General features: G+C 46.5%; 1 protein-coding gene across 2 annotated transcripts in view; it reads right to left on the reverse strand.

Annotated features, from left to right (window-relative positions):
* Positions 1 to 220: 220 nt before the first annotated feature.
* The window catches only part of SAMTOR (S-adenosylmethionine sensor upstream of mTORC1), a 34,640-nt gene continuing 20,121 nt past the window's right edge, over positions 221 to 14,739 (reverse strand). For both annotated transcript variants that reach the window (XM_032954294.2, XM_032954295.2), the window contains exons 3-7: positions 14,425 to 14,571; positions 13,326 to 13,508; positions 9,056 to 9,179; positions 4,812 to 5,143; positions 221 to 3,708 (exon numbers count right to left, since the gene is read on the reverse strand). In XM_032954294.2, coding sequence (XP_032810185.1) covers positions 3,366 to 3,708; positions 4,812 to 5,143; positions 9,056 to 9,179; positions 13,326 to 13,508; positions 14,425 to 14,571 — 1,129 coding nt within the window. In that variant the 3' untranslated portion in view covers positions 221 to 3,365. The remainder of the gene's footprint in view (positions 3,709 to 4,811; positions 5,144 to 9,055; positions 9,180 to 13,325; positions 13,509 to 14,424; positions 14,572 to 14,739) is intronic.

Below are 14,739 nucleotides of genomic sequence, written 5' to 3' on the forward strand. Positions count from 1 at the left end.
GCCATGGTTGCCGTTGTTTTGATTTTTGACCATACTTCACCGTGCTTGTTTTTGTGGATTGATGAAAAGGCGTGACCCAAGACCAGTTATGATAACGCTGACCGTTAGCAGCAGCTGCTGCTAATTTAAAAAAGAATCGCGCAAAGTCACGCTCCTGTAATGTTCAGGAGCGTTGTTTTATTCAAGAAGCATCTCAAAAATAAACCACGCGGACTTCCTCTTTTACACTTGGCACTTTTATTTAACATCTAAAAAAACAAATGTCATGTCAAGGTAACACAGATTGAAATTCTATTCTAACACGCCGGGTTTTTTTTTTTTAGCCGTGGCACATGTTTATATGCCAGAGGTCCTACCGGTCTTATCCAACTTAACAAAACACTTTTTTTATTTCACGAAACTGTATCAGCATTGACATGTGAACAGATGTCAAACGTATACACATTTGGTTTGAAAATGAAAAGCAAATCTAGCTGCAATTTTTTCTCTTCAACATATCATGACGCATTGCTCTCACCAATGTTAAGCAATCCTTTAACTCTTAATGATACGTTTATGCATACTTATGTGAACAAACGACTGGTATCACTAATTCCCCCCCCCCCCACCCCCCTAACAATATTTTTTAGAATAACAATGACAAAGGACACAACGAGATGACCTGTGCAAAATTTTCCACCGTTTCCCCAATTAACACGGTGTGGCTATTTGGACTATCATTAGAATGCCAGTTGTATGCAGCTTTCGTAAAGCATGCACACTCCCTCTTGAATGTGCAAACTGAAGAAAATAGTGTTTTCGAAACACATTTAGCATGTTGCATACTGCACAGATCTCAATAACGCGCGTAATGACGCTCTGCCCCCCCCCCCCCGGCCCCACTCAACGTATCATGGCAAAATACCCGCAGCTCAGTACGCTGCCTCCAGATGCAATAGTTGTTAGACCAGCTAAGAAATATCGTGTCAGCAGCCATGTGTGATTGGTCCAAACATGTCAAGGTGAGGGGGGGGGGGTAACCTGGCCAAAACCTAAACCTGTGAGATGGAATAGAAAGGTAGTTTTCACAGCTGGATTTGGATGTCCACTTGTGAAAACAGATGGGAGCTAATCGTTTTGTTAACCGTTCTGCAAGAGACCTGGGGAACTTTAACTTTGTAAGGGCAGTGCGTTTCTTGTTGTCATAAATGCAGGCCATTTTTTTAAAAGTTGGGCCTTCCAGCACGCAATTTTCCTACACTTGCATTGACAGTTATATAAATGTGATGACAATTCAACGAGTCGTGGGGCCATTGCGTATTTGGCGCCAGAGCTCACGTCCAAATTTTAAAAAAATGTTTTGAAAATTAAACTATTAAATTATTCAGTACCATACTCTTTGGTTCTATTGGGTAAAGTCACGTAGGTAAAAAAATAAAATAACAAAAATCACGACGTTTCGACCACAACACAAGTGGCCTTCATCAGGTGAAGGGACCAACCTGTCCGGAGGACAGCGTTGGAGTGAAAAAAGTCAAGCGCAGGTCGCCTCCTTTAACCTGTGAGTGGGTAAACAGAAAAGACGCCTTGACAAAGGAATTAGCATACAATGTAAAGCTGTGCAAGCTCGCAAATAGAATCAAAGATACATTAGCACCACCGTGAGAGTTTGGGATGCCACTAATGCTAATTCCTTTGTCAAGGCGTCTTTTCTGTTTACCCACTCACAGCTTAAAGGAGGCGACCTGCGCTTGACTTTTTTTCACTCCAACGCTGTCCTCCGGACAGGTTGGTCCCTTCACCTGATGAAGGCCACTTGTGTTGTGGTCGAAACGTCGTGATTTTTGTTATTTTATTTTTTACCTACGTGACTTTACCCAATAGAACCAAAGAGTATGGATCCTTGCAGTCACGAAAGCTTTAAATCTAGAATATTCAGTACCATGTTTACAAGCAGGTCTTCTGTACAGAAAAGAGATCATTTCAATGGCTTGTCACCTGGTTACACAACACATTATTTACTTAATTGCACATTAAGAGCACTGGTTTAGCATTTGCTGGGTAAATGGGGACACAAGAGAGCTGTTAAATCCCATCTCTTCATCCCAGTCCTCACTCAACGAAGGTCATCTCATGTGAGCCGAGGTGAATCCAAAAATACTGCAAATCTCCTTTGCCCAACCCAGCATAAAAAAATACGCTGCCCCCTAATCTAGTATACCTAGTATACAAACAAACCTAGCATCGCAATATGGATTTTCCTAATTAAGTGCGGCACACTTGAATTGGAAAAAAAACACGCGCGCTGCACCATAGCTGAAAAATATTCCACTTAACAATGGTATTTTGAAAACTATCGGCTGTAGGTTTTTCACCTCTGCCAGGCGTTTCCTCGTTTCAGTGCTTGTTGATCGTGTTCATCAGACGGCCAGCCCGAATTGGCCGTGCGGAACGAATAAATACGTTGTGCATCAATGCAATGTGGGCCTTTCAGTGACCTGCGTTCTTCATTTCCATAACGAGCAGGTTGAACACCAAAAGCATCGTCTTGTAGTGGGACATACGTACATCTCTGAAAGCACCACCATCGCAAGAGGCTGCCAGCAGAGGACTGTGCAATTTAAACAGAGACCTTTCAAACGAAAAACCCATAAAGTATAAAGAGGGGGGCAGGGGGAACCTTTAAAGTGCACCAACACACAAAAGGCTCTCAAATCTCCTGGGTTTTGCAGTAAAAATTATTATTTGTATATTTGCTTATTGCTTTGAATTTCAAAATGTTTAGCATGATGGGAGGACAGAAGGGAGCAACCACTGTCAGGAGCTTCTGTTTGTTTGCAAATGTGACCCTGCAGAATCTTTAAGACTTTGGCCACCACAACATCCCACAGCTTCATCTCTCAACTCGCAGACTTAAAGTGCTGCCTCTATTTTGTTTAAAGGCTAACAAAATTGCTGGCAGGGAAACAAGTGGCGCATTTCTTTTATAACCTGCCCCGATTTCACGCACGGCAAAACTAAACGCAGGGATAATGAAAGAACCAGACGACACGTCGTAGATGTGAAAATAAGCATTAAAAAAACATAAAGTGAAAACATCAAAAACACAAAAACAAGTCTAACATCTATATTTAGGCAAGGTAAACAATAGCAAACGGTGTAAAAATATTAGAAAACTGGCTACAAAAAGAAAACCTCTCATAAACCTTCTTCGGCCCCACTCTTTCAACTTGCTTCCTGTCGGAAGAAGAACACCAGAACTCTTTCTGCTGCGGTGGAAGAAGGCAGCTGTATAAAGCACAATGACGAAGGGGGGAGTGGGGTGTGCGTATGAACAGAGGCCGGTGCCCACCCCCCCCCCCCCGTCTACCCCGCCTCCTCTCGCATCAGGCCAATAGCAGGATGGGATCATCCATCTCGTGGAACTGCAACGAGCTCGCCTGGCTCTCCTCCGAGTCTGAGTCGTTGAAGCTCGCCGGAAAAGCGGCCAGATCCGGGAGCTCGGAGAAGCCGTCTGCCAAGAGCCTGTCCTCAAAGAGCGACCGCGCCGAGGGGTGTTCACCAAGGCCCATTTCGCCGCCCCCGTTCTCCACGCGCTCCGTGTCCTCCCACGTGAAGTCCTGCGGGATGTACAGCATCTCCGGGTAGTTGTGACTGAGCAGGTCGCTCGAATGCTGGTTGGTGACCTTCCTGAAGGCCATCAAGTGCATGTGCGAGGCCTTCACGTATCTGTCAGGACAATGGCAAAGAGGGGGGGGGGGGGAAGTGGAAATCACATCTCAAGAAGGAGCTTTGGACTGGAGATGAACTGAAAAATCGCTACACATTGTTCATGTCATGTTCACAATGGCAGATCTCTGCACAGAAATAACAAATGCACCATAGCACAATCTACGTTCCGCATATACAACAGGGGTCAGGGCCGGGATCGAACCCAAAATCTCCTGCATACCATGGAAGGTAGTTAACATCTCGCCACTGTGGCAGCAGTGAGCAAACAGCATTGAGCAGGGAAGTGAGTGAACACTGCAAATGACCCAAACCTCACCTTGACAACGTCCCCACAAGACCACGCACAGCGTGATCACTCACAAAGTGTTAACAAGCTGTTTGCGTACTGCATGTGTTAAAATCCTCCAGCAAGAATATTTCTCATGCAATAGCTAAGGACGGTGAATATATATAAAAGGTGGTCATTTTTAAAAATGTTTGATGATTGAGATTGTTTCCCGTTCATAACAGAGGTGTTTGGGTTAGATCGCGTAAATATATGTAGATATATAAATTTATGTAGATATACTTACGCGATCTGACCCAAAACCTCTATTATGGGTGATATTGGTCGCGAAAGCCTACGTGTTAAACTTGCTTCCCGTTGTTAAATCATGCATAACCATGACATTATTAGCCTAATCGAAGGATGTTTAGAGATTAACAGTCTTGTCCTAAATGTATATACGTCTATACAATTATATATTTATTTCTAATTACCCAGAATGTGTTTGGTTTCGTCAGGTCTCATAAGCTAAGCTGGGTTGGGCCAGGATAGTGATGGGATTGACAACTAGCATGTATGAAAAAAAATATAAGGTGATGTAGGTTGCTGCAGGGCAACGTCGTCTACGGACGACGATGCAGTAAGATACTTTATTATACTGTACAATGCTACCACATCTACGTTAGCCACCTACAAAATAAATAACCATCATGGCCCAACTATGACGTGGGGAGGCCCTGACCCAGCAGTGGATTAACAAAACGCGAGGCCGCGAAAGGCTAACGGACGTGCGACGTTTTCGCCGGCGTTTTTCCGCGGCGGCGGCGGTGGCTACCTCCAGCGCTTGAATCCCAGCGCCTCGATCGCCAGGCGCCAGCTGCGCACCATGCCCGCGTGGCGACCTGCGTGGCTCGAGTCGGGCGTGACGATCAGCAGCAGGCCGCCCAGCGCCAGCAGGCCGTGGGCCGTCTGGCAGCAGAGCCAGCGCTGGCACGGCGACGGGAAGTAGGAGAGCAGCAGCGAGAAGACGACCGCGTGGAAGAGCTCGCGCGGCAGCGAACGCACCACGGGGCCCGGCAGCTGCCGCAGGAAGGCGTCCTGGCTCTCGGGCGCCAGCTGCAGCGGCGCGTCCAACTGCAGGTTGAGGAAGTCGCAGCGGAAGACGCTCTGCGGAGAAAGCGTGGCGCAGGTGAAAGGACCGTCGCGCTACTTGATAATTCTTCTTCACGATATCTGGCCATCGTCTGATGAAGCTGGTTGTTGTAATCACCAGTGAAACGTCATAGAACTCGAATTGTAAATGTTGTGGGTTTACTCTCCAGCACATCGGTGTGCTGAAGTATTAACAAATTGGCATGTTCTGTTTACGTGACAAACCTTACTAATTGGCTGTGTCGGGTGGTGCCGGTTTTAAAGATACATTTATATATTTACGCGTTCTAATCCAAAAAACCTTTATTACAGATATTGATTATTTGAAGGCTGCCTATGAGCATATACATGTATCTTAAACTTCTTTCGCATCGTACGTTGCAAACCATGCTAATTGGAGGTACAGGGGAAGAATAACAAACTAAATACAAAAGCAGTTCCAAAGAAATTAGTTTTTAATCTAGATTATTTAAAAGTGCATAGCTCCAGTGGCTTCCTAATATCGGAAGAGCGTTCCAGACGACTGCAGAAGCATATCTGAAAGCACACGATGCAGTCCGATCCTCTCAGACCTCAGAAGCCAAGTATGGGTGAGCCTGGTGAAGGCTTGGATGAGCAACCACCATGCACAAAACGGGTGTGACAGGCTGCAGGCTACGTTGTGGGCGGCGGGGGGCAGAGGAGATGAAGATATCGTCGTCCTGTACTTCTATTGCTCATGCCTCACAGCCAGCATGGTGTGGGAAGGCCCTCATTCAGCAGTGGATTTACAAAAGAGTCATACACATTTGGCCATAACTGCTAATAAATCAAGCATGAACAATCAGAGAAACAAAACAATTAAAATAAAAGTCTTCCCGTCCTGATCTGGAAAGCTCGCAACTTGGAGCTCAGCAACCACCACCTCACGTCGATCGTACACATCACAATTAGACACTGAGTGAACACGAGAGAGAGTGCACGGCCGGTGGGTGTTTGTGGCTAAAGCGCAGCGTGGGGGGATTGCCATACGTCACCCATGCAACGTGGTGAATGGATGGCAACTGTGGACACAGCTGTAGCAGTGACATCGTGGTGAAGTTGACACGAAGCTTTGGTTGTAAATTTAGTTTCATCATAAATTACCTTCCATTGACAGAAAAGCTCAAGAGCATATCACTGGCCAGTGTGGAGAATTTGTCCAAACTAGCCTAGATTCGAGGTGGCTTCTTTTTGCAATGGACTGAACTTAGCCATTTGTTAAGCAAAGGCAAGTTCGTACAATTATTTGCTGATGCATGTGTTTAAGCGAATGCATAAAAATAACAGAGGCATGCACACTGCATTGGGTGTTTTGTTCTCTATTCAATGGTGCATTCAGCAGAATATGTGACAGTCTTCCCTCTTGAACTTTTCAAAAATGTTTTGAAGCACACAGGATAATGGCATATTTCCACTGAGAAATGATAAATGACATTCAACTCTGAAAAGGGATTAGACAAAGAGATGGCGACCAATTCCGCTCCAGGGGTGGCGAGTGACACCGTCAAGAAGCTCTTAATGGCAAGGCAGCGTGACGGAACGTGTTGACAGAGCGGACACAACACCCCGTGCCACTTTATCACCACGTCCTAAAGAACAAACTTCCACCATGTGGCACACGTTACAACAAAGATGCACGTCTGCCGCTGGTCAACCAAAACCCGGTGAACCCACAAGTACTTTACATGCAACGATGTAGCACACAGTGCACTAAGTGACCAGGGACAACTTTGGCAATGCAAGACCGTTTGCATGTGCGTTTGTGCGTGTTTATGGAGTAAGAGGAGAGGTAGTGCAACGGTTAGTGCGCTGTGCTACAAACTCAGCGACCTGAAATTGATTCCCACTCCCAACATCGGTGATGGAATATTTTAAATCGTTCTGGGCCCCCCCTGGGTTGACTCAGACTCAAATGAGTACCTTATGCGGTGTGTAAGAAACATACCCACTAGGGAGACAAAGGCGGACGGGTGTGGTGCTGACCACCTACTCCCTCGTGTGCCATGCCAGCCTCCATAGGTGCTCACTAACAGCACTCGCCCCAACAGTCTGTTAAAAGTGCAGCGACATCGTCGCATGTCGCCGTGTGCGGAACTTACCTGCCCAAAGGAACGCCACGCGACGTACTGCCAGGATGCAGTACCAGCCCCAGGGTAAAGGGGGCAAGAAGGGGGACCCACCCGAAGACCCCCAGAGGGGGGGGGCTGAGGGGACCCCGGGCTGGGGGAGGAGCCTACGCGTGGGTCCGAAAAGGGGTGTGGCCAAGGGTGGAGGAAGCCCCGCACGGGGGGATGAAAAGCCGATCCTCGGTGGGGATCGGGAGTGAGGATTGCTGTGAAGACGCTGCGCCCAAGCCTGAAGAGGAACTACACATGGGAACTCGGACTCGAGTAGGAGAGTCGGGTGGTGGTTACCCCGTGGTGTGTGTGAGGTTAACTAGATCGGTGGGTTACCACCGTAGCTAACCGGGTAAAGGGGCCGTTACCCCTTTGTGTTAATGTTAATAAAGGTGTTGCCTCCAGAGCTCGACTGAGTCTCCGTTATACCCACCACAAAAGGCGATACAGGGATGCTTGTTATCTTTGTTTGTTTGTGGAGTGCATTTGTCTTTCTTTATGGAGTGTGGGGAGCGGTACCATAGTAATTATCACACTGCGCCTCGAACCGAGAAAGCCTAAATTCGATTCCCAGGTATGGTTAACATCAGCTGTAATTATTTGAACCGGTTCAGCCCAGGGTCTCAACGAGGTCGTCTCAGCTTTAAATGAGTACCTGAAGCAGTGTTATAAACATCAGTATTGGGCAGATAAAGGCGGTCGGGGCATTGCCCTGGCCACACCACCACCTCTTGTGTGTAGTGCCGGCCTTAATTAGGTGTTCGCTAACACCATTTGACCCAAGAGTCTATGGTAGGCTACACGGGGGATGGCTTTTATTTTTGTGCGCCACAGTGGCGAGATGAGATGTTAACTACCTTGCCTGGTATGCAGGAGGTTGTGGGTTCAATCCCAACCCTGGCCGCGTGTATATTTGGAGTTTGCATGTTCTCTCCGTGGTCGAGTGGATTTTTTTCTGTGTCCTCCGGTTTTTATCTCCATATTTAGAACAAACATGCGTTTAAGAGTATTTGGCTGGTATACATTTCCACACAATAAGCCACTTCGTTGAGCTATCGTTTGTGGTCAGGTCACTTCTAAAAAAAGAGCTACATAGCTCAGTGGGCCTTTCATGGTAGAATTAAAATAGTTTCATGGTTTCGTGTTTTTGTTTATGGAGTGGTGAGACTGCACAAGCTCACAGCTGTTGTCGTCTGGTGAAGCGCCAGGGTAGCTGGCCCATCACCTCGCGTGAGCATCAAAAGGGAATAATATACCTTGTCGTCACTGCACCTGGACACTCGCTGCGGCCGAGAACAAAAATAATTCCCACCCAAAAATAGCGCTGCAGAACAAATTATAATAGGTGACCAACAGCAAGTGGTGTGTGTGAAGGTCATGTGAGGATAGGGGATGTGGGTATGGTAAGTTTGAGAGTTGCCATTACGATAATGTCCGTACAGGGTTAAGGTACGGTTACGGTAGGGTTTTACTTAGGTGAAGAAACTCTTCCTTCCCGAGGGCCGAATAGAACCTTTGACGATAGGTCAGAAATTAACACAAAGACACACCTTACTGTTTAACGGTAACAATGCGGAAAAACATAGAGCTCACCTTTACCACACTAATGCCTGCACACGGACTGCGCGCTCAGAACTACCTGAAAGACAACCCGGTAACCAAACCCACTAAACTTTGAATTTAACCCGCGACACTTAATACTCGAGGCTACAGAATTTAAAGCTTCACCCGATGGTCCCCCTGCTCGGTAAGGCACGCAAGACACGGCCGTGGGGGACAGCGCACGTACATCCACGGCCGGAATGATGTCGATGCCCAGAGCCTGGAACTCGTCGAAGCACAGGAAGGGGTTGAAGCAGCTCCCAACGTCCAGGAGTCGGATCTTTCCCGTGTGCGCCGCGCCACAGCCTGACCTGCAAAACAGCGGCGCCCCAACCTCAGCTTTACCTCCCCCCTCGTTTGCCGCGAGCTTCTCACTACTGCAGTCAACTCTCGATTAGCCATGCCAATGGGGGTGGGCCCAGGTGAAACTAAAATACGGACAATGTACAATATTACAAGAATACATTTTGCTGCACTGTCTTCTGCTTTCTACCACATACCGTTGTTATTGTTAAGTAACAGCCGAGGACAACCTGTTGTGGATGGTGATCACACTTCTAAGCACCATCCAGAATCAACCCTGCTAAATGAATAACTCTCACGTGACCTGTATAGCATGGGGAGGGGCCCTCATCTAGCAGTGGATTGACAAAATTGCTGAATAAGAACAAAAGTTATTGCACAAACGTTGCACTGTTTAACTTCAACTCAAGAGCTGCTCCTATGGGCAATGCAAATAGTCAACTTTTGATTATATACAGGGCATAGGAAGGAGAGGTGTTCCAGATACAACAAACATTTATATTGCCATGTTTATTTTAAAAACACAGATTTTTAAAAACCCTATCTACAACACCAGACCCGTGAATAATACAGCGACACAAATAAAACACTCAAAAAGCAACATCGCAAAAAAAAAAATCGGTGAATGCCCCTGTTTTGAATAATTAAAATACTTGCTTTTAATCAGCGCGATTCATGACTCACAAACAGAAACGCGTTGGGAGCGATGACGGTCTTGACACGGTGGGTGAACGCAGGTTACGTCAATCACGTGGCGATGCGTGCGAGGCGAGCGCCACTACACAAAAGGTCGCCCGGATCTCGTGCACCGCGACGTTTCACCGTGGCCTCCGCTTGATTGCCGTTGTGTCTGACATCCGTGCAGGCGTCACGGAGCCCCCGGACCTCTTGACTTCAAAAGCTGCGCGGCGTGGAACGCGCACGCCGCTAATTCCCGACCAATTCCGAAATGCCCTTCCCACGGGGTAGCTAACGTGCACGCATGTGCGCATTCATTTCAATTATTTTAAAGACGCTGTCATTTTTTGCCCTTTTTTCATTTTCGCCCAACGCGCACACTCGTGACGTGGCCACGGTCTAAATATATACACGCGCATGTTACAAAATGATATTAGCAAGGGCGCAGATACAGCCCCGCTATCCTGGCCTTGCACTAAATGCCTCATTACCATTTTAATATGGTGTGCAAATACAAGGCAAGCCTCCAGGAATAAAGTGGGGCGAGAGGACACACAACACATTATTTATGGTCCATTTGATAAGCGGTCCAAATTAAAATAAGAGATTAATTTATTTGTCACATTATTTTCTGCTTGTAAGATTGTCTTCGTAACGGAGTCATTTTCTTTAATCTGCGAGCGTCCGGGTGCACGACGAGGCACGTCTAAAGTGCGGCTGCATTTTTCTCGGCAAATTTGTCCTGACCTCGCGCAATAGCTGTACTGTCATTAATGTCAGGTGTTTTATCATTGTCAAGAATTGCATTCAAAAACAACAAAAACCCAACTATCGGTTTTACCAACTTTCGCCAACACGTACTGATCAGAAAGGTGGAATATGCCAAAAAAAATCCCCAATACCGACAGAGCGCGGCGAGGCCTTCATCCAGCAGTGGACTAACAAAGGGGCTACACGTTTTATTAAATATATACATTGTATGCAATGGGTTGTCACATAACCAATCACGTTGGAGCGAGGCGCGAGGTTTAAACTTTCTCGCGCACCAAACGGTTCGACCGTTACTACATTTTTTTACGAAATCGATAACCGATTCCATAAACGACTTTTAATTAATGAAATTAGAAAAGTATTGCTGAATATTTGGGGAATACACATTTTTGGGAATATGCATTAAATACATTCACCTTGAGAAGCCAAGACGTGGGCAGTGAGCTTACTGCACTCTTTATCACGCATTCAGGCACTCCATCCACACCCATGGTACGTATGCAGAGTTTGTTCACTGACAAAAAGCATATTCCAGCTCAATTGCCAATCTCCGGCTGGATGAAGACCGGGTCGTGGAGGCTGTTTCACCGTACTGCACCACAGTGGGTCAGTGAGGACTGCGGCAAGGGAAGCCCAAGACCGGTTCAGATATCACTCGCCAATAATGTCAGTCGTCGCCGTTAATCTAACTTGGGTGACCAGTTTTGTAGTCTAGTGCACTAACCACTTTGTCAACGCTCCCCCTTATTAGAGATTTTTCCCCTTGAAAACTACAACACGAAAGGACACAATTGTACAACCTGTTCGTAGCAAATATGCAAAGTGTAAAAACAAAAATCACAAATGGCCTTTATTTTTAACCAGATTAAGACTAACAGTTAAGAATGTCAGATCATTACACAGGAGGCTTCTGTGCAATATCTCAAAGGTTTCGGACTGCCTCGCGCATGCGTGGAGTAATTTCTGACAGAATATGAATTTATACTGGAGGAATTCGATAAGCTATAACGCTCTTTTTCACAGATGCTCTTTTTCACAGATGCCCAGTTGAGGTAGGTAAGAACGTTACAACAACAAACAATACAACTCGACAGTAGTGCAAAGTACAAGAAAGGTTAACAAATCATCCAAACACAAACAAATACAACAATTAAACCATCCCCATCCTAGCAGGCAAAAGCCCACTGAGGTATTCACTTATTTTTCAAAAGCGACCTGGCCACAAATGATAGCTCAACAAAGTGGCTTTATATCGTTTGGACATTTACAGCAACAAAATCATCTCAATTAATCCGTCTAGACAACGTGTATATTGTAAATGTTAACTTTCTCAAACGTGTATACAGACACATTGCAACCAACCAAAGAGAAACAATGAATATTTAACGTTCTCTTCATGTTCTTCTTGAAAAAGTGAACCGTGAATGCTTGGCAAGACTAACAAATGCATTACCATTTTTTTATTTCAATAGCTAGATTCTGAAATAATGGTAGGTCATTATTTTAATGCTCGAAGCAGCCAACCTAAAAAAAAATGCTAAGCAGTGTTTGTCTCCCGTTTGTGTACGCAATGTTTTTCAGCATTAAGTTGATAAGGTTTGCATCTAATGGGGTGTACAAGCTTACAACACACCGAGCATATCAACTACATGCCAAACAAATGTATTGTTAAACAATAAGTGTCCCTAAATAACGTGGATGAATACAACACATTGATGACGCTCTCTCCCCATTACATAAATAAAGTATGTGATTTCAAGTCAAACCAATTTATTCTCCATGTAGCTAACATGTTCACCACTTTTCCCAGACCTCCCTCCTGCAGTTTTTGTTTTTTGTAATTGTGTTTGGTATCCCTCTGTGGACGTAAAATGTCACTCATGTCCTTGTTTAATGCCGATCTCCCTTGAACTATGAACTTGTAGTCTCAAGGGGCTCTCACCTGGTGATTAACGATTATGATGACTATGACAATGCAGATGCTCCTGATTGTTCGAAGGCATACGCTGATGAGGATACTCCTAAAGTTAATGCTGTTGCTGCTGCTGACGATAATGATGATAATGATGCTATGATGAAGTTACTGATGTTGATGATCGATAATGCTGTTGCTAAAGAAGACTAATGGTGATGCTGATGTAGCTGCTTATGAAGGTGGAAACGATATTTATTAGATGTTACTGGTGCTAATGACGTTGCTTCTGGTAACGATGTACATATACGTCATCAGTTTTCCCTCATTAAAATGCAAATCAATTTATAACATTTCTGACATGCATTTTTCTGGATTTTTTTGTTAATATTCTGTCTCTCACTGTTCAAATAAACCTACCATTACAATTATAGACTGATCATTTCTTTGTCAGTGGGCAAACGTACAAAATCAGCAGGGGATCAAATACTTTTTTCCCTCACTGTAGGTGTATGTCATTTTTATCGGTACGCCTTCAGGTCGGAAGACGTGCCAAGGCTCCCACAAGGCCATGCGGGAGAGCGTGTGGCACAGTTTGGCGTCAGCTATAACAGCGTGCGGTCGTGTCGCTACAAAACAACGGCACTCCGCCTCTCTAAATAAAATCAACACGAGCCGCTTGCGCGTTCCGAGATTCGGCGGTGAACGGGACACCCACGCTGCAACCTGAGAGACGTCTCGGAACGGGAAAGGGTGTCAAGCACAGGGGACAGGCAGGTGGCTGCAGACTCACTGGCGTCGAGGCGGCTGAAGAGAAGCCTCGAGCGGGCTGCCGTACGGGGAGAACGCGCCGCTCGCTCCTCTGTCCGACGGACGCCATCGCTCGGACACGCTGCCCCCCATCCCGCCACCATTGGACGTCCCGCACGAGCCGCCATCGCCCCCCCACCAAGGTGGCTTGGCCTCCGCGTCAACACTGCGGTGAGAATGTCACGGTCAACAAGGGCACAACAACATCCCTCTCAGCTGTCGCCTCATTTTCCACCTTCCGGCATTTATCCACTGCTGGATACAGGCCACTGCACGTCGTCATCAATGCCTCTGGTGCCGCTACAACCCGCGCTAAGCTGCAATCCATCTTATTCGTGGTTAAGCCCTGAGAGTGAAATCGATAAACTAATATCATGTTGCTTTACCGCAGCACAATTTAAAATATCTACCCCGTCAGCTCCCCAGGCCACCCTGCAATGTGAATGCTCTGTGTTGTAAGTGTATGCACACACACGAGGAGTGTCGTGTTTAGTTCCCACGACAGAGTGCTCCCTCGACATCTTTCACGTAACTTGATGTTATCTGCCAGCTCACATAGCTTCCAGCTCCTGGTGGCCGTCGCCAGCTGGAGATGGTGCGAGCTTTAATTATCAGTGGGGGCGAACTCAATAAGCACAACAGAGTTTGGATTGAAAAGTGTTTAAATGTGCCCCCCTCATTTCAAGAGAGAAAAAAGCCAGCGATTTTATTTTAAGAGGAGAAGCAGTGGGGGTCATTGGCCAAAAAAAGGGGAAGTTATTGGACCCGGACTAGAACAGGGGCACGTAGTAGACAGGACAGATGGCCGGGGAAAGAAATTTCAAGACTATGTAGATTGAGCAACCTCCCACTCAGCAAATGTTGACCGGGAGCTTCGGCAGAAAGTATTGGTTGCCAGAGCATAGCTTGTGTGGAAGGGAGAATCGTAAGATGAGAAGGTAGAGGTAAGCAGGGGGCTATAGTCTACGGAGAGTCTTGAAAACCATGGATGCGATTTTATAAATTGATCCGGGGACAGCGTTGGGAGCTAGCGGAGGGATCGGGATATCTGGGTGACGGTGACGTGGAGCTATCAAACGTACGTCCTCGCACTGGAGATGTGCCTGGGGCTGTAGGCGACGCGAGGAGCTGTGCCTTCTCCGCCGCCACAGCTCGTGACCTGCCTCCGCCGCTCGTCCTTCGCCAGGGCCCTCTCCATTCCGCCGCTCAGAAAGTATTCCAGACAAACGCTGCAGGACAAAACCGACAAGGCGCGCACAAACACACACACACAGACCGTTCACGTGTTTACAGACGTCTTCAGCGGGGGCAAAGCAACGACACGGCACCAACAGTTCCGGTAATATCCGAAGGCCCATCTCGTAACGTTCCTCGCCGATTGGTCATTAGAAATAAAA

Source organism: Petromyzon marinus, chromosome 14, assembly GCF_048934315.1.
Source record: "Petromyzon marinus isolate PM22_M1 ecotype Great Lakes invasive population chromosome 14, UKy_Petmar_22M1.pri1.0, whole genome shotgun sequence".
NCBI lineage: Eukaryota > Metazoa > Chordata > Hyperoartia > Petromyzontiformes > Petromyzontidae > Petromyzon > Petromyzon marinus.